This window comes from Centruroides sculpturatus, unplaced genomic scaffold (assembly GCF_000671375.1).
Source record: "Centruroides sculpturatus isolate CEXI.00-Female unplaced genomic scaffold, Cexi_2.0 scaffold1381, whole genome shotgun sequence".
Taxonomy (NCBI): Eukaryota; Metazoa; Arthropoda; class Arachnida; order Scorpiones; family Buthidae; genus Centruroides; species Centruroides sculpturatus.
This window is the reverse complement of record NW_019385727.1, coordinates 57,456-81,223: the sequence shown is the minus strand read 5'-3', so window position 1 is coordinate 81,223 and position 23,768 is coordinate 57,456. Positions and strand designations below refer to the sequence as shown.

General features: G+C 37.6%; 1 protein-coding gene across 1 annotated transcript in view; it reads right to left on the bottom strand.

Moving 5' to 3' along the window:
• Window positions 1-23,768, bottom strand: part of LOC111641582 (peroxisomal acyl-coenzyme A oxidase 3-like) — a 91,242-nt gene that overhangs the window by 42,185 nt on the left and 25,289 nt on the right. The window contains exons 11-17 of the mRNA XM_023387761.1: window positions 23,617-23,629; window positions 18,171-18,293; window positions 8,351-8,461; window positions 8,121-8,275; window positions 4,624-4,772; window positions 4,221-4,432; window positions 3,495-4,151 (exon numbers count right to left, since the gene is read on the bottom strand). Coding sequence (XP_023243529.1) covers window positions 3,495-4,151; window positions 4,221-4,432; window positions 4,624-4,772; window positions 8,121-8,275; window positions 8,351-8,461; window positions 18,171-18,293; window positions 23,617-23,629 — 1,420 coding nt within the window. The remainder of the gene's footprint in view (window positions 1-3,494; window positions 4,152-4,220; window positions 4,433-4,623; window positions 4,773-8,120; window positions 8,276-8,350; window positions 8,462-18,170; window positions 18,294-23,616; window positions 23,630-23,768) is intronic.

The window sequence follows — 23,768 nt, the reverse complement described above, 5'->3', positions numbered from 1 at the left end:
TCTTCTTCGGTAATGTAACGTAGCCAATTTCTGGTAGATTTACACTCTTGGACATCGATCGACCTGTAATTGGAAGTTTAGTTACAATACATAGTACTTGCCTCCCACGTGACCTGATGTTATATAATTTTCTCTTGGATCGGGGGGTCGCCCGCCCAGAGCCCCGGGGCGAATACTCGCGCCCCGCGAGCGGGAGGCGCGAGCCAGCGAACCATTTGCGAACGACTGTTGTGTTTGAAGTTACTCGTCCATTTAGGAAATCCTTTCTGAACCAATTATCAACCCAACACAGAGAGTTAGATCGCATCGATTGACTGGCACCCCGCGAATCGATAAGTACCTTATTTATTTTACTGTATTCCTAAAACCCCTGCCAATTTTACATGTATGACTTTGCACCAGTATAGTTTTACAAGATATTTTTGCAAGCTTTGCTAATTTCTTAAGCTATACTTAAAGGGAGGAGTGTGAGAAAATGGGACAACCTTACATTGTTCTCTTACATTAAAAAAACCTTAACAAATTGATGTTGAAGAATGTAAATACACATCTTAAAATTTCAAGGGGTGTGAGCATTGGAACAGGTAATCTGTTCTACATTTTACCACATTAAAAATTAATATCAAAGACTACTCGAATAAGTTAACTTTGAGAAGGTTTCACTTTCGCAGTGTTCCAAAGTGAACTAACACGTGTTTAACACGCTATGTCAGACTTTGATACAATGATAAATCCAGCGCATTGAATATCATTATTTCAATCTTGCATTTAGGAACATTATGGCTACTTTGCTCAACTTGTAGCAAAATTTCTCAAGTAATTGTAATGAAGCGTGCAGTTTTATTTTTATTCCTTTAAGTTTAAACATAGAAAATTCCCCAAAAGTGAATGTATTTTGTAATTAAATTTGAACAGTTTGAACAAAGCATTTATATTTTACATACATTAATTATATATATTGATTTTTCAGAAAATTTTCAACCATCGCAGAGCAGCAGTGTAAGTTTTCTAAATAATTATGACAAAATCTTGAAGCAAAAATTTCTAATCAACGAAATGGAAGAACTGTTAAACGTGGAAGGTAGTATATTATTATTATTATTCGTGAGTTATTGTATTCAATTGTATTAGAAAATATTATATATATATTTACTAGTTATACTGCAGATATATTTGTGGCTGGTAAGCAACCTGTTGCAGAGAAGTTACGAAAAGTATAATTCCTATTTATCGGAGGGAAAATCTTCCTTTTATGCTCGCAACAACTCTCAAGTATATTATTGCCGTGCCTTGTCTAAAGTATATGTAGAGGTAAAATTAATTCTTTTTAAAATTACACATTATATACATTAAATATATAGTTATAATTGCTGTAAATAAAAATTATCTTATTTCCGATTAAAAATAAGTTTTGATGCAAAACGCATTATATACAATAAATTATTAATCTAATCGCTCTAACAAGCGTGGGCATGTGCAGAAAATTTTCCAGAGGAGCAAAGTTTGCAAACAAATAATTACACCAATAAATTTTTATTTAGTTTAATATTTTTGCATGTAGATATAGAATAGGCCGACACGGATACAAAAAAAACAAAGCCTCCTGTGGTTGAGGATGTAAGGTTACATATCTCAATCAGTTTTATAATTATAATTTCTGGAATTTTTTATTCAATTTCAGGGTACGGCCAGTGTCCCATTTGACCTCTCTGCAGACTTGAATACTAACAATTACATATTACATTTTTAAAACATTGAACTTAGAAATACTTTAGACCTTTAAATCTAAATCGATTCACTTACCCATTTAAGTTTGGGTCCAGATTTAAAGTATGTGAGATTAATATTTATCAGGTTTTAAATTTTTAATTTCTGTGTTCATCTGGATCAGGGGTGGCAAACCTATGCCATATAGGGAGAAATCGGCAAGTAATCTGGCATGTAATGTATCGTACAATTTTGTTTTATTATTTGTCTTTTCGATCGGCTTCTTTACATTTATTCTAAAGTATATTCGTTTACTTTCTTTAAATATCTTTATTCGATGTCTAAAACTTTAGCGCGCGTAAATATTTTTAAAGATAAATATGCTTAATATATGGCATGCAGACTCAAAATGGTTCACCATCCCAGATCTAGATTATTGCCTACAACAAAGATCTTGCCTCCTCCTCTTCTAGTTTGATATTAATATCTTTGTACCTATACACATTATTATATTCCATCANCGTATTTTGGAAATGTTGAGTCGGATTAGTGTAGAATCGATTAATTTTATGGAAGAAAACCTTTCAATCAGCCGTAGTCCGTAAACTTGACACGTGTCGGGCTGTGATTGGAACGACTTGTAAGAAATCGGATTCCTAATAAATTGGAACGTATCTATATCTTATAGGGGGGTCGACTGTACATACCAAAAGAAATCCCGGATATTTCCATTAGCCCTAAATTTTGTTTCCGTATCCATCTGTCTTATACCCTTATTTTTCCTTAGTTATAAGATAGACATACCAGTAAGTTAGGCGTAAATTAGTTATAAATTAGTTTTTTGTTAGTTTTATGATTGATTGTCACGCGTACGAACCCCAGTTATTGTGGAGGTCAAGCCTATTCCTTTTTTGTGCATAGAAGAAAGGCATAAAGTTTGTAAAGTTGGGATTCCGACAAAAAGGAAAAGATCCAGTTCGGAGAGAGTAAAGAATACTGTGTGATATAATTGAATTTTGTTTCTTTCTTTTTGCAACACAATATCTCATAAATTAATGGCGCCCTGCTAACAGGGAAGTACGATAAATAATGACAGTTTAGAGAAATGTTAAGTTATACTGTTCTACTCAAACTGGAATTATTAATAAACTTACACGCCACCTTTCACACTTTTTAAGCTGTAAAAAATGTTTCTTGCACTCCGAAATTCTAGTCCAGGTATGGGCAACCCGCCCTGGACTAGAATTTCGTAATAAAATATATTAAATATAAATAAATATATTAATTTCCCAGCTGAATGAAGTCTTCTTCTTAGCGTTGTCCCACAGATGCAGTGTTCGAAGATCCGCTATTCGGATCTTCGAACGCCACTTTGTTCGATCGAGTGCATCGTTTGAATTCAAGTGCGGATCCCTTACGTCTGTATTGATAGCATCTTGCCATCGTTACTTCGGCCGTTTACCTCTAGGTGGTAGGCAATGTTGGCAACTGTGTTTGGGGCTGATCGTCGGACGTGGCCAAACCAGCGCAGGCGTCTCTCTCTCATTTTTGCCTCAATGGGCGCGATGCCAAATTGTTGACGTATCGTGTCATTGGTGATATGGTCGAGGAAGAATACATCAAGCGTCCTGCGAGTCATGTGCATCTCCATCGAATGGAAACGCCGTTCGGCTGCTCTCGTTGATGGCCAACATTCGGAACCATAGAGATCGATGGCTCTACCACAGTCCGGTAGATTTTCGATTTTAGGTACAGTACATGGGCATCTTTTTGTCGCAGAGAAGCACCGGTGATTTCTCCATCGTACCATGCCGCATTCACCCTCATTCGTACCTCGTCGTCGATGTCTCCCTCACTCTGTAGGGTTGAGACGAGGTAGCGAAAAGTATGCGTTTTATACAAGTTATCATTGTTGACCTGGATCGTGCCCACATTTGGAAAAATTTCTAAATATTCGGTCTTCTTGGTGTTAAGGCGCAAGCCAAAGTAACTTAAACTCCAGGCCTGCACCTGGCACTGTAGCTCTTCTCGAGTGGTGGTTGCAAGCACGATGTCGTCGGCATAAAGCAGCGTCCAAGACACATCGTTCTGTATATTCTTTGTGATAGTGTCCATGATGAGAATGAATAGCAGCGGCGACAGTGCGGAACCCTGATGAACGCCAATGTTCTCTGGAAAGTTGTCAGATGTACCAGTCGCGCACCTCACTCGGCTGCTGGTATTTGTGTACAGCATTCTGACCCAGCTGACGAGGTCCTCAGGCACTCCGTGGTCTTGGAGTGCATACCAAATGAGCTGGTGGGGTACGCGGTCGAAGGTCTTTTCCAAGTCGAGGAAGGCGACGTGTAGTGGTTTGTTTTTCTCTCGGTGTTTCTCCATCAACCTGCAGGCTGCGAAGATTGCGTCGGTAGTTCGACAGCCCCTCAAAGCCACATTGGCCGACACTGATCCGAACGATGTCACAGAAATGTCGATCAATAATGCGCTCAAAGATTTTCATGGTGTTCTCACACCATGAAAATCTTTGAGCGCATTATCGACCGAGACAGTAGGCATATTGGCCAGTAGTTGGATCATACTGTTGGGTCGTCCTTGTTCTTGACGACCAATACAGTGATACTTGTGGACCGGATCGCCGGAGATCGGCCGGTGACTACCACAGCATTGGAGAACGCAGTTAGCCAAGTTGTAGCCTCTGTGTGCAGATCCTTGAGCTTCCAGACGTCTGCTGGCAGGTCATCTAGTTGTGGTGCCTTCTGGTTCTTCATACTTCTAATCGCCAGAGACACCTCCCCAGCCGTGATATGAAGATGGATGTGGGAATTCGATGTTTGATATCTTATCAAAATGTTCGCGCCAGTTGCTCAAGATTTCCTTCTTATTCCGTAGACGCCATCCATTCTTATCCTCATGTACATGTAGTGTTCGATGTCTCGCGCTTTCACCAGTAGGTAGATGTTCTTCTCATCTTCCCGTATGTCAAGTTGCTCGTAAAGATCTCGATGGTGTTTGGCCCACGCTGCAGCCACCGCTCTCTTGGCTTCTCGCTTGGCTGCAGTGTACCGCTGCCAGTTTTCGCCGATGTTATTGGCGAATCAAGCTTTGAAGGCTATCCTCTTATCCCGCGCCTTTTGTTGTACTTCCCCTGTCCAGAGCCATGTCTGCTTATCAATGTGCCGACTACCTAAATTTTTGATGCCAAGGCTCGTCTTTGCAGCTGTGGTGATGGAGCCATGGAGCGCATCCCGCATGGCGTCAATTGAGGATCCGTTGGCTTCGTGGAAGGTAATGCTGTTGATCATGGCAGTTTCGTGTTTCCGCAAATTCCACCAATTAATCGTCATCGGCCCTCTAACGCGGCCGCCCTAACGTTGTGTGATGATCTTCACGTCGATGATTAGCAACTTATGCTGTGGGCAAGACAATCGGATGAAATAACCTTTACATCGGTGACACTATCGTCGAAGTCACGTCTCCGTGCCGGCATGTAGTCGATCCGGCTGCACTGTTTCCATTGTGCAGGTAACCAAATGACTCGTGCGTTTCTTGAAAAAAAGTGTTTCAGACAACAAGGTCGTTAGCTTCTGCTAAGTCAAGAATTCGACAACCGTCATTGTTTCGTGTACCATATCCAAAGCTGTCATGGCAATCATACCCATTCTTGGCCTCCCAACGTGGCCGTTTAAGTCACTACACACCATGAGCATATCTTTCGTAGGGCATTTACATGGTCATGTAAATCTGTGTCATGTAAATCATGGTCAATAATCAATCCATTAAAATTAAAAAATGCATCAAATATCTTGGAGTTTGGCTGGCCTTCAGGCTTGGGTGGGATTAACACATTTCGTATGTAGCCAAAGAACTTCTTTCATTTTTCAAGCTTTCTCTGAAATAGCGCATAAAAACTGGGGTCTATCTTCTGAGGCAATTAGTATCATCTATAATCAAATTTATATCCCCATCATTACATACGGTTGCTGCAGTTGGGGTAAAGCTATTCACAAAGTACATCTTTGTAGGAAATTGATATCAGCTCAAAGGAAAGCTATACTTTTATTAACTAGGGCATATCGGACAGCTCCTACCTGTAGTTTGCAAGAAATTTCTAGAAAGCCACCAATAACTAAGATTATTCAAATGGAATATAATCTTCAACAGATCAAAATGGGAAATGATATTTCTACTTCCACATGTGACTTCAGTTACAGTATTTATGAACATCCAAGTCCCATCAATACCAGTCTACCGCCTAACATCAACAATTTTATTAGTATTGATTCACCCATCTTTTCTGATTTACAGATATACACTGATGGCTCTGGCATAAACGACCCTATTGGATGAGCTTTTGTCGCATATTGTAACGAAGTAGAATTCTACAACTGGAAAGGGAAATTGCATAAACTCTGCACTGTATTCCAAGCTGAATTATTCGCGATCTACATGGCTACCCAATGGACCGAGCATAATTTTACTAGAAAGAACATCCACATTGTTAGTGACTCTTTCTCTGCCATACAGGTCATTTGCAGTAAACAGTTACATCCGATTGCCCCAAATATTCGCAACCTGATTAATAATTCTCATAATAACTACATCATTTCTTGGACTAAAGGCCACCAAGGTACGGTAGGAAATGAACGTGCAGATCAACTAGCGAAGGAAGCTGCTACTGACGATTCATTAGACACCATATATAATAAAATTTGTAGAAGAGGAATTAAAAAACTTTTATATGAAGACCTTTTAAACCGATGGCAACTCGACTGGGACTGCAAACATAATGACACGACTTATAAATTCATACCTAACATCAAAGAATATCATAATAAATATAAATAGATAATTCCAAGTTTCCCCCTTACTCAATTTCTTACCGGACATGGCAAATTTTCAAATTATCTACATCGATTTGTAAATAAGCAAAATGATGTGTGTGCCATATGCGGACAACCAAACAGCGTCGACCATTATCTTTTTACCTATATTTCTCTTGAAACAGAACGTTTAGAAATAAAAACCATTGCTCATAGATATAACCTCAACTGGCCATGCAAACATGAAGATCTCATAAAAAATAAATAAAGTTTTTCTTCTTTTCTTCTACTAGTTAAACGCCATGAGACTATAGCAACCTACGCAACTAGGGAATAATTCTTGATTTTATTCACTTTTACTTAAAAAACTTGTTTATTTTCTTGAAAACTTCTTGTTGTCTTGTTCTTTTATTCGGTTTTCGAAAGTCCCATTATGATTATTGGATTTGCTATATTCGACATGGTTTTGAGGTTAACTCTCTTGCATTTTCTGTCGTCAATTGTTAACGACCCTTTTCTTACATTTGCTCACTTTGCTGAATTGTCAGAGGACTTGACAGATGAAAATGTTTTACTACCATATAAAGGCTTCGATGGATACGTAATTATTATAAACATTCAACATACTTTGATCACTATGCTTCATCTATGATCTTTGTGTTCAGTCAACGTGTTAATTATCTTCATAATAATCGAACACATAACTCATCACAGTCAGTTCGCTTGAAGAATTGCAAAGTCTCCTGGCCAAATAAATTGCTTCAGTGCAGAATCATGGATGTCTTACACACATTGTCTCTGACGTAGACACGTGAATTAACATAAGATATCTTGGATACATTGTCTGTACCGCAGACACGTGACTTTTATAAAAGAAGTGTGGATTATGGATATCTTGAAAACATTGTTTGTGCTGTAGACAGGTGACCTTAATTGAACCTTGTGTCCATATTCTAAACCGTTTGCTTTCTCTGTGCCTCTGCTGCAATATGTGTTTTCTCCATTTCAGAAAGGACATGACATTTGGATACAGCCTACGTGCTGTAACGATAGAGGTAAGTATAATTTTCAAATTATTATTGTATTACCTTTATTCAGTTTACTTGCAGATTCTGATGTTATCTGAATACTCGGAGACCAGACACGCTAGATCATTATCTGAGCCCATCTTGTAGTAATAATCAATGTCTACTACAAGTCTAAGGAAACTTTGCATTGATGTGATTGGATAAGAATACGCCGTTGGATTAGAAAAGCGCTGTTCAACTTGCGACTTGGCTCCATAAACTTTTGCTGGTCGACAGTCTGTGTTATCTAAACATCTGTGTGATAAGAATACATCATCCAATCAGGAAAATACTGTGCAACATGCAACTTGGCTCCACAAACNTGTAATTATTTGTTTGCAAACTTTGCTCCTCTGGAAAATTTTCTGCACATGCCCACGCTTGTTAGAGCGATTAGATTAATAATTTATTGTATATAATGCGTTTTGCATCAAAACTTATTTTTAATCGGAAATAAGATAATTTTTATTTACAGCAATTATATTTAATGTATATAATGTGTAATTTTAAAAAGAATTAATTTTACCTCTACATATACTTTAGACAAGGCACGGCAATAATATACTTGAGAGTTGTTGCGAGCATAAAAGGAAGATTTTCCCTCCGATAAATAGGAATTATACTTTTCGTAACTTCTCTGCAACAGGTTGCTTACCAGCCACAAATATATCTGCAGTATAACTAGTAAATATATATATAATATTTTCTAATACAATTGAATACAATAACTCACGAATAATAATAATAATATACTACCTTCCACGTTTAACAGTTCTTCCATTTCGTTGATTAGAAATTTTTGCTTCAAGATTTTGTCATAATTATTTAGAAAACTTACACTGCTGCTCTGCGATGGTTGAAAATTTTCTGAAAAATCAATATATATAATTAATGTATGTAAAATATAAATGCTTTGTTCAAACTGTTCAAATTTAATTACAAAATACATTCACTTTTGGGGAATTTTCTATGTTTAAACTTAAAGGAATAAAAATAAAACTGCACGCTTCATTACAATTACTTGAGAAATTTTGCTACAAGTTGAGCAAAGTAGCCATAATGTTCCTAAATGCAAGATTGAAATAATGATATTCAATGCGCTGGATTTATCATTGTATCAAAGTCTGACATAGCGTGTTAAACACGTGTTAGTTCACTTTGGAACACTGCGAAAGTGAAACCTTCTCAAAGTTAACTTATTCGAGTAGTCTTTGATATTAATTTTTAATGTGGTAAAATGTAGAACAGATTACCTGTTCCAATGCTCACACCCCTTGAAATTTTAAGATGTGTATTTACATTCTTCAACATCAATTTGTTAAGGTTTTTTTAATGTAAGAGAACAATGTAAGGTTGTCCCATTTTCTCACACTCCTCCCTTTAAGTATAGCTTAAGAAATTAGCAAAGCTTGCAAAAATATCTTGTAAAACTATACTGGTGCAAAGTCATACATGTAAAATTGGCAGGGGTTTTAGGAATACAGTAAAATAAATAAGGTACTTATCGATTCGCGGGGTGCCAGTCAATCGATGCGATCTAACTCTCTGTGTTGGGTTGATAATTGGTTCAGAAAGGATTTCCTAAATGGACGAGTAACTTCAAACACAACAGTCGTTCGCAAATGGTTCGCTGGCTCGCGCCTCCCGCTCGCGGGGCGCGAGTATTCGCCCCGGGGCTCTGGGCGGGCGACCCCCCGATCCAAGAGAAAATTATATAACATCAGGTCACGTGGGAGGCAAGTACTATGTATTGTAACTAAACTTCCAATTACAGGTCGATCGATGTCCAAGAGTGTAAATCTACCAGAAATTGGCTACGTTACATTACCGAAGAAGATCGGAACCCACTCCATCCCAATGTTAGCTCTAGCGAATTTCACTTCAACTACCGAGCCAGAAAACGGGCTACTAATGCAGCGGGGGATGTGGGGAGCATACGTACCAGTGGCGTGCCGTCATCAGAAGCGGTGGATGCGCCGCTTCCCTCGTATTTTCTAAAAAAAATAAATACATATTAGTTTTAATTATACGAAAATAATCGCGCAATATTTTATTATAACCGCATTACGTATCTTATTACAAATTTCTATACTACGCGTGAAAAAAAGATAAGATCGCTATCGTATATTCTAATATTAGTGGCGGGGTGGAAGCGCCGTACCGTCGGCATCCGAAAAGCCGGATTCGCGCGCGCGCTTTACGGAGCACCGGCGGAAGCCTAGGACCCGGGGTGGACGCTACGCGTATACCGCATCCGATTCTATCCAGGACCGGTTCCGGGCCGTTAGCCGCCCGCCCGCTAGATATTTGGCATTGACCGGTAACGGCCCCCTAGGGATTTGGCAGTCGGTGTGTATGCGCACTCCGCAACCGTCTTCGATTCCATCTGTTAGCCACTGGTAGGGAGCTATTTGACTAAGCGCGTTGTTTTAAGATTTCAAAAGTAAAGAATATTTTATATTTTTATGTACGTTTCTTTACAAAGTTGTATTTAATTATAATTTTCTTTAAAAGTATATTCATACGATTGACGAATATTTCGTACCGGGTATGTACTGTACATCCAGCACACAGTTTATTTCACCGAGTAAGTTTTTATTATTTTATTTATAATTGTAGCACTTATATCGTGGTTAGCGATTCGGAATGTAATTGTGATATTAAAAATGCATTTAGAGAATATGTAAATTTTCGACTATAAATTCGACTATCTTCTATTATCAGGACTTATTATACTGGTTAACCAGTATAATAAGTCCTGATAATAGAAGATAGTCGAATTTATAGTCGAAAATTTACACATTAATAAGGAAAGAAGGACATTGAGGCAATTTAATTAAATGCATTTAGAGAAGTCTACGGTTTTTACTGGCTTATAGAATAAACGATACGAATGGACCCTAGACCGTCGCTGACGCGCATTTGACCGATTGCCCCCGGATGTCGGCTTCCCTATCGTCAAATGTCACGGCACGCCACTGATACGTACCCATTTGGGAAATCCTCTCTGAACCAACTATTAACCTAATACACGCGAGTTAGATTGTGGCAGTCAGCCATAGTGTTATATTTTAATTTTATTTTTATTATTTAATTAATTAATTTAAGATTCTTCCCTTTCCTTTGTTTCATTCTCCTTCTGAGAATTTTGTTATCAACCCTTCTTCATCCTGGGATAGGATTAAGTATTTCTCGAATTCTGGAGAACAAAGGAATAGATGAGGTCCGGCCAGGGGACATTCGGGATGAAGATCCCGAAGAAAACAGAAGGTAAAAAAGAGAGCGCTCGTGGCCCGAAGTTAAGGCGAAGGAGAGGCAAGAAAGAGGGAAAAAGAAAAGAGACGATTTCGGTAAAAGACGTAAAGACGACGAATAATCCAAGGAAAAGGTAGAATTTTTCATATAGNTGATCACTATGCTTCATCTATGATCTTTGTGTTCAGTCAACGTGTTAATTATCTTCATAATAATCGAACACATAACTCATCACAGTCAGTTCGCTTGAAGAATTGCAAAGTCTCCTGGCCAAATAAATTGCTTCAGTGCAGAATCATGGATGTCTTACACACATTGTCTCTGACGTAGACACGTGAATTAACATAAGATATCTTGGACACATTGTTTGTGCCGCAGACACGTGACTTTTATAAAAGAAGTGTGGATTATGGATATCTTGAAAACATTGTTTGTGCTGTAGACAGGTGACCTTAATTGAACCTTGTGTCCATATTCTAAACCGTTTGCTTTCTCTGTGCCTCTGCTGCAATATGTGTTTTCTCCATTTCAGAAAGGACATGACATTTGGATACAGCCTACGTGCTGTAACGATAGAGGTAAGTATAATTTTCAAATTATTATTGTATTACCTTTATTCAGTTTACTTGCAGATTCTGATGTTATCTGAATACTCGGAGACCAGACACGCTAGATCATTATCTGAGCCCATCTTGTAGTAATAATCAATGTCTACTACAAGTCTAAGGAAACTTTGCATTGATGTGATTGGATAAGAATACGCCGTTGGATTAGAAAAGCGCTGTTCAACTTGCGACTTGGCTCCATAAACTTTTGCTGGTCGACAGTCTGTGTTATCTAAACATCTGTGTGATAAGAATACATCATCCAATCAGGAAAATACTGTGCAACATGCAACTTGGCTCCACAAACTAGTGATGGTCGACAGTCTGTGTTATCTAAACATCTGTGTGATAAGAATACATCATCCAATCAGGAAAATACTGTGCAACATGCAACTTGGCTCCACAAACTAGTGATGGTCGACAGTCTGTGTTATCTAAACATCTGTGTGATAAGAATACATCATCCAATCAGGAAAATACTGTGCAACATGCAACTTGGCTCCACAAACTAGTGATGGTCGACAGTCTGTGTTATCTAAACATCTGTCATGAACTATACATGGCTTCAACATCGATGAGCTTCGACAAAACTTACCACCAAACTAGAAAAAGTGTGCTGTAGACACTCTGCCTCATAAGAGTTCATAACACTCTGTTTGTATTACGATTAGAATACAACACGCTCAGTTTATTGTTATATATCAATAGCATAAGTTTAGTTTTAAGTTAGTTTTAGTTAATTTTCGTTCACCTCTATTTTATCTTACGTACTTTTTCTTTAATAACCTGCGTGACAAGTTGTAAGTTTATATCTATTTTGGTACACCCAACTCCTGTATAACCATTTCTATTCATTACCACGATATCGATTTGTAAAATTCATGCTGATATTGTACAACTTCTTCACTTTTGTCTCCCTACAATTTGTCAAGCGGTTTTATCATCTGTAAATTATACTTTCATATAAAAAAAATTGTATACAGTATATATTTCTCAGCTATGTATAATACGGTACTGGGAATGCACCTGCAAGGTGCCTAATATAGAATTGATGATGATGATGATGATGTAAATCATGGTCACCAAAACTGCTCCTTCTCCTCCTCGACGCATCCTGTTTGCGGGGCATATGCCGACTGCCTACGTCAATGATAACAGACGGAATGACGATTCACTTCTGTCACGCAGTCACGCAAGTCGGGGCTAACGTCCAAGGCGACACCACGCTGGTTCGACTTGCCGTAGTACACAAATTTAAACCCATCACCGTTGTCACGTGACTACTCTTCCTTCCAACGTGTTTCCTGCAGGCAGGCAATGCTCACACGACGTCGTTTAAGTACAGTATATCGGCGAGCTGGCGGTTACTCCCGGTTAATGTTCCAATTAGGAATCCCGGCTGTTTTTAACCCGGGAAATCCCGCAAATTTCTTAAAAATTCACTTTTTTCTCATTTTGTGTTAAAATTGAGGAAATTTTGCAAATAGAAAGTCATAAACTGTCAGAAATCTTTATTTAATTGATTTTATCAATTAAATAAAGATGGAAAAGAAATCACGCGTTTGATTAATAACACGATCTTGTGTTTAATACGCTCAAAAAATAGTACAATACGGTTTCAAAAAACAAATAAACAGCATTTGTATTTATTATTTTAAGCCTGCTTATTAGTTTTTTAAATTTTTGCTTATTACGGCATGTGACAGATTGTCAATGGTCAATATGTAGCCTATTTGTGGCAGGACTCGGAAAATTCTTTACTCGTCAGAAGCCGTAATATCTGGAATAATTGCGCTTACGCTGTCTTCATTTTTAACCACGCTAAGTAGCTTCGATAACTGCGTTTTTTACAGAGGCGGCGTAAGGCGCGAGCGACGCGGACCACCGCCTACGGTCTCGCGCTTCGAAGGTTTACGCATTACATAAAAGCCGTGAAGGCAACGAAAAAAATTTACTCGTCATAAAACGATAAACATATCGTGTACGTACCAAATTTGTTTTTATTTGTCTAGCAACATTTGCTGGAGTTGCGTTGCTATGGCGGGGAATCCTTGCCAGCACGAGCTGGGAATTACGTTACTTTCACGATTCTCAACGGCTAGAAACTCAATCAAAGTATCTCAGTAAAGTATCCCGTAAACAGCGGAGTTAAAACTCGAATATTAAATATTAATCCCAGGGAATTTTTCACGCTTTGCGGTTGTCATAGCTGAAATCTGCTGCCGGTTGACGCAACTAATTCTTCTGTGGCAGAAAAACATTTTTTGGTTTTATTCAGAAAATTTGTTTGTTATTTTCGAGTTCCAGCACACGCTGGGAATTAATCAAAGGCAAATTAAAGCTTACTACGAAGCCTTTATCTGACGCAAGGTGAGAAAGCGGAATCGAGGCAGCGAAGGCCTTATTATTGCAATTTGATGTCGAATGCGTCGAAAGCTTAAAAAATCAAACGGAACAACCAGACAAACTCGGTGATTGCGATTCGTTTTAAACGAAATGCTCAGTTTAGAATTTATCATATCATTACGTGTGTGGTATGAGATATTATCGAGTGTTAATATGGCAATCTGTACGAGTCCATTTAAGCATTGCTCTTGAACATTTTTGTACATTTTGTGACCGTATCAAAGAATATCGACAAACTGGATTCGAAAAATGCTTGTCTGACGCTGGTCAATTTATTGAGAAAAGCGGTTATGAACTGCCAAAAGACTAAAAACGAAAGGGTAGCCAAAAAGAAAAGGATGTTCGATGATGAAGGCAGCGATCAACCTATACAGTTCCCAAAAGCGGGTATGAAACAGATGTTTTTAACACCACCATTGATTCTATAATAAGCAATATGGATTCGAGATTTTGAAAATTTTGGTTTTCTCTACGATCTAAGCGAGTTAAAAAATATTTCAAAAGAGCAAATATTAAAAAACCGTCAAGATGTACACTCAGTCCTGCGAGTGGGTGAGAGCGGTGACTTCCAACCTTACGAATTATACGAAGAATTACAAACAACGATCCCAAATTTATCCAACTTCATTAAAGATGTGACACGGCTGCTCCAATACATAACAGAAAATAATTCGAAAGAAATTTAGACAAAAATGCACAAGTTATAAGACCTGCGCTCTCATTTGGTTTTGGGTTTATTGGTACTGTAACTCGTTATCATAATATGGAAATAAAAAACCAAGATTTTTTGGCCCAAATATTTACATTGCCGTTCGAATTTTGTTAACAATGCCGGTAAGTACTGCCTACGCCGAAAGGAGCTTTTCAAAGTTAAAACTAATAAAAAATTATTTAAGAAATACAATGGGTCAGCAAAGACTTTCAGCTTTGGCAGTTTTTTATCTATTGAAGCATACAGTAGACCCCCCTATAACGCTTAGATACGTTCCACGCTAATCGAATTTTACGTTGTAGGAATGATTAAATACATGAGCCAATCGCAGCCCGATAGGTGTGAACTTTACGGACTAAGGCTGTTCGAAAGGTTTTCTTCTATAAAATTAACCGATTCTAGACTAATTCCACATTTCCAAAACACGTATAATTTTTTGGGAATAATCTGTATAAACTACGCTATAAACAAAAAATTATAGGATTACTTACCGAGTGTGCACCATTCGACTACGCCCGTTGTTCAAAGCTTGTCTTCGTCGCGGAACAGCACACGAAACGGCGGCCGCGATATCTGATAAATAATTTTTCGCAGAAAAATAACTTGACCTTTGGAGACATCATTAATATAAATAATTTTTATGGCCGTTGAATAAGAAATGTTTCTTTCACAAGAAATGTATAAAATTAGAGCTGTATTAGACTTACGGTACCTAATTTACATACTGTAAGACGATAATAAACTCAACTTATTGCCTAAAATCTCCGTAGCGTGGCGCCACGCTAGACGGCGGAAATTATGTATTTAATTATAATAAAATTACAATAAGTTAATATATAATTATATATACAGTACCTAATTTATATATAATTTATATATAATATTGTACAGACGATAGCAAACTCAATTTAGCCGCTCTGTAGCGTGGCGCAGGGTCGGAGGAAAGTAGTTCGGCTGCTCATCCACTATTGGTCCAGATTCTATCAATCTTGTCGCGAAACGACGTTATGGGAGGTACTTTATACGAATGTTGCTACAATTTTTTTGCTACGTTATAGGAATTGTCGTTATAGGAATGCACGTTATAGGGGGGTCGACTGTAGTTAATGTCGATTTCGGTAAATTATCTTTTTTAAAGATTAAGAATTCGTTTAAAAGCGGTGCTGTTGTGAACTAAACACAGACAACAAGCCGGTAGGCCAACTCCTGTCGCAACCCAAGGATCACAAACGTCACTTTTAGAATTATCGTCGAATGCTAGGGCGTACCCCAGAGGCGACCAGCGTGAAAAATTTGCAAGGGCGGAAAGGGCTAAAGAAGCTAGTCTACCCAAATCCGAACCCGAACCCGAACTTGAAAACTAAATCCAAGTCGATCCGAATCGCTACACTCAACATTGGAAGTAGGGTTTTTCATTTCCCGGTCTTTTGCTTGTCCCGGGACTCCCGGATAAAAGTGAAGTGTTTCCCGGCATCACGGAATATAATTAATTATTTTTAAGATATAGAATAAATCTTAAAATCGTATGATATAATAACTTTTCATTTTTAAGTAACTTAGCAATCTCCAAAATAATAATAATAATGCTGTGTAAAATATGTATAAAAAATTACTTTTGAGTTACGTAGAAATTTTCACAAATAGAAAAAGTTTATTAAAGTTTGTTGGAACTGCCTTTGAATTGAATTGAAAATTTAAAGAAAAAAATGAACTTCTAAGTTAGAAGGTAATTTTCGTTATTTAAATAAAACATAATATTACTAGCAGGTGGTCCCGGCGTTGCTCGGGCAAAAGTAACGATACTAAGATAAAGATTATTACGTTACAGTCAACCTTACCCGTTTTCACAGAATGCAAGGATTGTGTCCCCTTGTTTGCAGACTAATTAGAGAATTTTTAGATGGGTCTAAAAATATGTTCGATTTCCCGCAAAAACGAAAAAAAAAAAAAACTGCATCTGCGTCTTGCACGTCGCTTTCTCTTAACAATTCCATTGTTACGTAGCATTTCCATTGTTGACACTTCCATTGTTACTTAGCACTTCCATTGTTACTTAGCACTTCCATTGTTACTTAGAACTTCCATTGTTACTTAGCACTTCCATTGTTGATGGAAGTGTTAAGCCTTAACCCTGTCCCTCTCCCCAGTGGGGAGGAATTTCGAAAAATCCCTTCTTAGTGTGCGTTTTCGTGACGTACCCTATCTGTGTACCAAATTTTACAATAAGATTTTTAAAAGCAAAGACGGTCGATATTCCGATCACTCAACTCGATTCTTATTTTACTAAAGAAAAGTGCCGCTACCGAGAATGCCCTTTTCAATTCAGTTGATGCGGGTGGAATCGTCTTTAATGCATTTAATACAGGGATGTCCAACCCGCGGCCCGAGGCAAGTTCCAATGCGGCCCAATAAACGTGTAAACAAAACCGACAAATCTTTTAATTATTTATTTATTTCAATGACATAAACCTCAAAAGTTTCGAAAAGTCGTAAACCTTTATTCATATTTTATTTTTTAATAGAAAGGAAATATTTTCAAATACTTGAAATGTGTGAATGTGGAAGGGAGTCGTGACTCAAAGGATTATAGCCCCAAATTCGGGGAAAGAAGAGAAAGTCCAAAAGATAAAAAGAAGTGAGAAAGGTTGGAAAATTAAGGATAAATATTTGCGTAACAGAAGGTCTATTTAACTTTTCTCACTTTTTTATTTTTTGACCTTTGTCTCCTTTCCCCAAATTTGGGTCTATAATCCTTTGAATCCCAACTCCAGCTTTATTTAATATTCCTTTCGGCGTTGCCAGGTTTGGCTACTTTGCATCAAATTTGCCTACCCCGTTTTTAGTTTGTCTACAAACATCGCTAAACCCGATATACTGTATATTCGAAATTTCGTTAAATTAAGGAAGCTTAAGGAAGTATGCAGCAAAAATTGAAATGTTATTTTCTACAACTTATGTATGTGAATAGTTTTTCCACAATGAATTTAGTAAAAATTAAAACGATAAACCGGCTAAGAGACACATCGAAACTAATTTAAAGCTAGCGGTGACGTGACTAATATTAAGCCAAGTATTTCCGATATATTACGTTTACATCAGTTCCAGAAGCTAAATTAAGTATACCTATGCTTATTTATAGTTGTATATGAATAACTAACTGTGACTTACCGACATTTTTCTGCTTCTTTTCTCACGTATGCGGCCCGCTTCGGTTCAAAAGTTTCGAAATGCGGGCCCTTACATAGAAAAAGGTTCTAGTCTATGTAAATTTTTTCGGCTCCATTGGGGACTTGCTTCAGATCTTTTCTTTTTTCTATGGATGTAAACCTGAAGCGAATTCTGAATAGAGCCAAAAATCTTTCCTCAGACTAGAATTTATCTAATTAATGTTTTTAATATTGCTACTGCTTTTGGTCCAAAGGACTTGACTTTCTGAACAGATTCTCATTGTGATCGCACTTGTTTTACAGTTGAAGGAGAATTATTTGTAACTCTGCTTTTTAACAGAGATTTAATATTTTCAAACTATATATTAATTTAACATCTATCCGAAGCTTTACAAGAACTTTAATATTAATGGTATCGGGAATAAACTAACCTTCGTCTTTCTTTCTTTTTATGTTGAGTAAGTAATTGCCGATTTGCAGTAAGAGGACGTTATTATCTCCTTCGTACGTGCAGTTGACATCATTATCGTTCCGTAGTATTCCTAGACCGGAAGCTTAAATAAAAATATACGTACAGTACATATATAAATACAAACTTACATTTTGTATTTACAAAGAAATGAATTGAAATACGGACACTCGAGACACCTTTGTATGCAGCAAAAACAATTTAATTACCAAAGATATTAGTAAGTAAATTGTTGTTGTTACATACAAAGTTGTCTGGAGTGTCTGAATATGCACAGTTGAAATTAATGAAAATAAAATAGTCTTAAAATGTTAATTCTAATTTTAACGTTCAAGGGTAATATGTATAATTTTCACTGTTACAGATTAATATATAGTTTAATTATAAATTAATATAATGAAATTATATGTCTAATTATATTAACGTTAAACTTATGTAAGTTTTAGATTAAGCTATCCTCCTTAAATTCCACTCTGACCCCTTCTCCATATATGTCTGAATTATTAATTTATTAAATTCTAATCAGTTACGTTAAAGATAGCAACTCACTGTAGGTGTAAGTGTCTGTCTGTCTGTCTGTTAATTAATTTCAATGTTTTAAAATAGTCTAGCAGTTATAGTTATTAATTGAGACAAAGTCAATAGCTTCTTTAATTGAAGTCCATCCGTGTTAATAATCATTTAGCTTTAACAGAGTAAAACCTCACCGATAAGTTTCTTAATCCGTTCACAAACATTAAAAGTAGGCAATTAATTAAAATTTAATGGTTCGTACGTAATTGTGAGATTAGCAGCGGGTCGGGACTTAATCTCTGCCTGATCACTTAATCCGCACAGGCTGGTAAAGCCCGATCTCGGAGTCGTTGAATGGCTAGGAGGGCAAATCGAGTGGGGAGGAGGTGAGGAAGCTGACAGGTGTCCTTAAATGACAGGAAATATGTTCAACAAAATAACAAACATTTATTGAATGGCTAAGTTAGGATACATAAGGCGATAACAATATATAGGTTAAATGCGGTTAGATACAACTAAGAATAAATGCGGATAACATAAATACGCCTATGGCGATTATACAATTTATCCCTTCTCTAAAGGGTTTACTCTAACGACTAGTCCTATATGCGTAGAGAGAGAGAGAGAGAGAGAGAGTTCGCAGATTCAAAATAATTACCTCAAAGTGCTATATGTGGCAATAACAGTTCTTTATGCCAGAGTTGGGCGTGGTCGATGTCTTCTACTGATGCGGGAGACGTGGAATCAATATTACCTATGTGTGCGAACTCCCCGAGCTTCCGGTGGTCTGCACCTTTTATGTCATTCGCGTGGGAAACTGGCACGTGGTTGACTTTTGTTGACGATGACGGTGCATTCTTCACACCTAAGTGTCAACTTTCACATCTAATTGTTATCACAATCGGTGACCTCCGATCTAGTTCAAATTCTCCGGGTTTTTTCCGAAGATCTTTACACTTGATATAAAATTTGGATTTTTTTAAGAGCCCCATAAAAATCCGCGGGCTGACATAATCATAGTCGAGTGGTCAAAGTGTAATTTGTTACTATTTGCATCTAATGACAATTTAAGAATTGTATCGTAATGTAGACGTAGCAATTATCAAAGTTTATTTAACAGTGAAGAGATTAAACAGAATTAAGCTATTTCATCTGTATTGTATTTTAGTTTTAAAATTTAACTAGATGCATAAAATCATTTTATTTAGAATTTAATCATAGTTTTGAATTCAATGTTAATGGCATTAAATTAATTTTAATTATTGGATTTTAACGGGAATAATTCTTTTTGAATATATTTTCATTGATAATACAGTGGTACCTCGGTATACTGCTTTAGAATAAGTCCAATTCGGAATACGTCCTGTTTGGACGAAACAAATTTTGCTCGGTATGGCCGCGTTTCTTTATGCAGCGCTCGAGAAGCGCTTTACAGCGAACCTTCTGAAACCCGTTTCTAAATGCAGCGCTGCAATGTAGCGAACCGTTTCTAAACGTTTGCTGCAAGAGGGCGCTGCAGCGAAGATAAAGCAGCTTTTACGTCCGCTACACGTGTAAAGCAAAATGGACGCTTGTGTGTATAATACGATATTATGCTGTAAAAATAAAAAAGTCGAAGTGACTGTTGATAAAAATATTATGGAAAGATTAAGAAGGATTAAATTTTATGAAATGACTCTGAAAGTTATCTAAAGAATAAGAAAATACTATATTTTAAATATAATTATATATCTTTTATCTCTTTACTTTGTTCACATTTATGGAAAGATAAATGCTCGATTCTTTATATCTCTTTATTTAAATATTGTAGTTCTTTAACTAAAGCACTATTTTCGGCTGTAACTGGAATTAAAGGATATATTATGACGTCCGTGTTTCGCTCGAGCGGAAAGCGTTTCTAAACTATGATGCAGCGACGTGTAGCGATAGCTGCTCGTGACGTCATATACGCTGCACTCTCGCTGCATAAAAAAACGCAGCCTATACGACTTAGTTTATATGCGCCATCTATGAACAAGTAGCACTATCGGTGTACTAGACCAGACTAGATGTTCGCTGTTCCACGGTTTATAACTTTGTTAAATTTTTTCTGATTTTAATTTTTAAGTAAAATTTTATTATTTTTATTAATCATGAATTGGAAAAGGCAAATGAAAAGCAACAGAAAACTAAAAAAAATTACTAGAATCACAACGAAACTGAAAAAAGAGATTGTTGAGAAATACGAAGGTGGCACGCGTGTTCGAGATTTAACTGTTGCATACCGTATTTTGAGAACGACGATATGGACAATCGTAAAAAATAAAGACATTATTAAATCTGCTAACGTTGCGAAACGGGTTAAATCAATTTCTAATCAGAGATCGAAGATATTAGATCATGTCGAGAAATTGCTTTTGCTTTGGATAACTGAAAAACAGTGTGCTGGCGACAGCGTATCGGAAGCAATTATTTGCGAGAAAGCTAAAAAGATACACGCTGATCTCGTGAAAAATAAGCAGGAACTAGCCAGGAAAGCGAGGTGTTTAAAGCCAGCATTTTTTTTACATGAGAACGGATTAATCATTTTTACATTACTTCTTATGGGAAAGGTTGGTTTGGTATACGTCCTATTCGGTATAAGTTCAAACACCAGGAACGGATTAAGGTTGTATACCGAGGTTCCACTGTATTTTTCTTTTAGGTTAAGCTGTTTAAGGATCTTGAAAGTTAATGTTTCTGTGAGATACCCATTTACAATAATATAAAAAATAGTCCAGAATTTATTTGCTTAATGAGGTAATCAGTTTGTATTTAAAATATATACATTTTTAAACGAAATTGTAAATAATTTACACAATTAATTTAAAATAAACAATGGAACAAAGCCACTTCCAGGCTGTAAGAAGTGTTTTAGTATTAGGTTCATCAGTTAAAACGTTCAAAAGGAACAATTTTTTCTGCTAAATTTAGCTCACTAATGTAAGAAAGTTTCCGCCGAGGGGCTGACCAAGTCGACTGGTCTAAGCCTTCCGAACAAGTACTTCGAACGCTAGCAGCTAGTAAAGGAAACTTAAAGAAACTAAAGAATTGATCGGAAAAGTAATAGATCTCTTTGACCTATAAGTTATGTGACGCACTGGGTAGGGCCCCCTTTTCTAGGAGAGGGAACCCCGCTGACTGTTATGGTGAGCTAGTCTCTCATTGGTATAGAACTCTACGTGCAGCACTGGCTGCACCTAAACGTACGTCCATGTAAGAGGTTTGGACTTGAGAGCGAGGGAGGCGATAAAGGTTGGTGATCCCTCTCGGTTACACTGGAACCAGAGCCAGAGCTAGAGCCCGAGCATTCATCTCAGGTTCGAACTAAAAGAGTCCAGGACACTCAGTGGCTGCTGAGTATCAGACCAAGCCCATGATTAAGACATAGTCCCTTTGTATTCTGTAGTGCCACTTGGCGGAGCAGAGGCAAATTACGTAGAGTTTGTTATATGAGGCTTCAGACCATTCGATGACAAACTGGCAGGAGAGCTGGACGCAAAGTACGGTAGGCAGCTATGCCTTCATGCCTGAAGTTAGCCGAACTCCAGTAAGTTGTGATTGGTTAGTGACCCAAATGCTGCCTGAACACGGGCGGTTTCCTCACTTCAAGTCCAAGTTTAGACAAGGAGATGGTTGCTGCTCCTGTGGGTGTTCTCGCGGAGACGTGAAGCACTACGCATTTGATTGTGCTCTTACTGAAGACGTCCGCAGGACTGTCAACGACATCGACTGGTTCCAGCTTCCCAAGCAAGTACTTCGAACCCTAGCAGCGAGCAAAGTGAACCTATTGAAACTAAAGGAATTGATGGGAATTGTAATAGTCTTTTTGACCTATAAGCCCAAGTGTCTCACTGGGCTGGGCTCCCTTTCTAGAAAAAAGGATACTGCTGACCATTCAAGCGACGCGTCGCTTGAATGGTCAGCGGGACGTCGGGACTCGGGACGTCGCGGGTCCATTCGGGACGTCGCGACGTCCCGAGTGGACGATCAGCTGATTGGACATATCGAAGCTTTCAGCCCCATCGTCTTAAATGACCAGGCATGAGCTAGCCTCTCTTTGGTAGAGGACTCAAGCCACTGCACCAAAACTGTATTACAAAATAAGAGGATTGGACTCGAGAGCGAAGAAAGCAAGGAAGGCTAATTCCTACTGAGTTGTGTGACAGACCCCGAGTATTTATCTCATTCCGGTGTTATAGTTTAGACACCGCAGTGATTATTCAGTTCCTGCAGCCAATGATTAAAATACAATGTCTTTGTGTCTGTATAGTGCCACTTGGCAGAGAGCAGAGACTTAAACTTGGAGTTTTGATATGAGGCTTCAGACCATTCAAAGCGATGGAAGGAAGGTCTTTCAAGACCGACGAAGAGGTGAAGCAGGCAGTCTACGAGTGGCTACTCTCATAACCAAAAATAACTTTCTTCTAGGAATATTCATGAACTTTCAAAGCGCTGGAACACTTGTACACACGCCACAAACACTATGTAGAAAAATGTCTTAAATGTACACCTTTTACATTCAATAAATGTGAAGATTAAAACATTACAAACAGTATTAATTTTTCATTTGACTCGCCTCGTATACGAAAAACATATGACTACCAATATACAGTATATATACAGTAGACCCCCCCTATAACGCTTAGATACGTTCCACGCTAACCGAAAATTACGTTGTAGGAATGATTAAATACATAAGCCAATCGCAGCCCGATAGGTGGGAACTTTACGGACTAAGGCTGTTCGAAAGGTTTTCTTCTATAAAATTAACCGATTGTAGACTAATTCGACTCAACATTTCCAAAATACGTATAATTTTTTGGGAATAATCTGTATAAACTATGCTATAAACAAAAAATTATAGGATTACTTACCGAGTGTGTACCGTTCGACTACGCCGTTGCTTAAAGCTGGTTTTCATCGCGGAACAGCACACGAAACAACGGCCGCAATTTCTGATAACGAATTTTTGGCAGAAAAATAACTTGACCTTTGGAGACATCATTAATATAAATAATTTTTATGG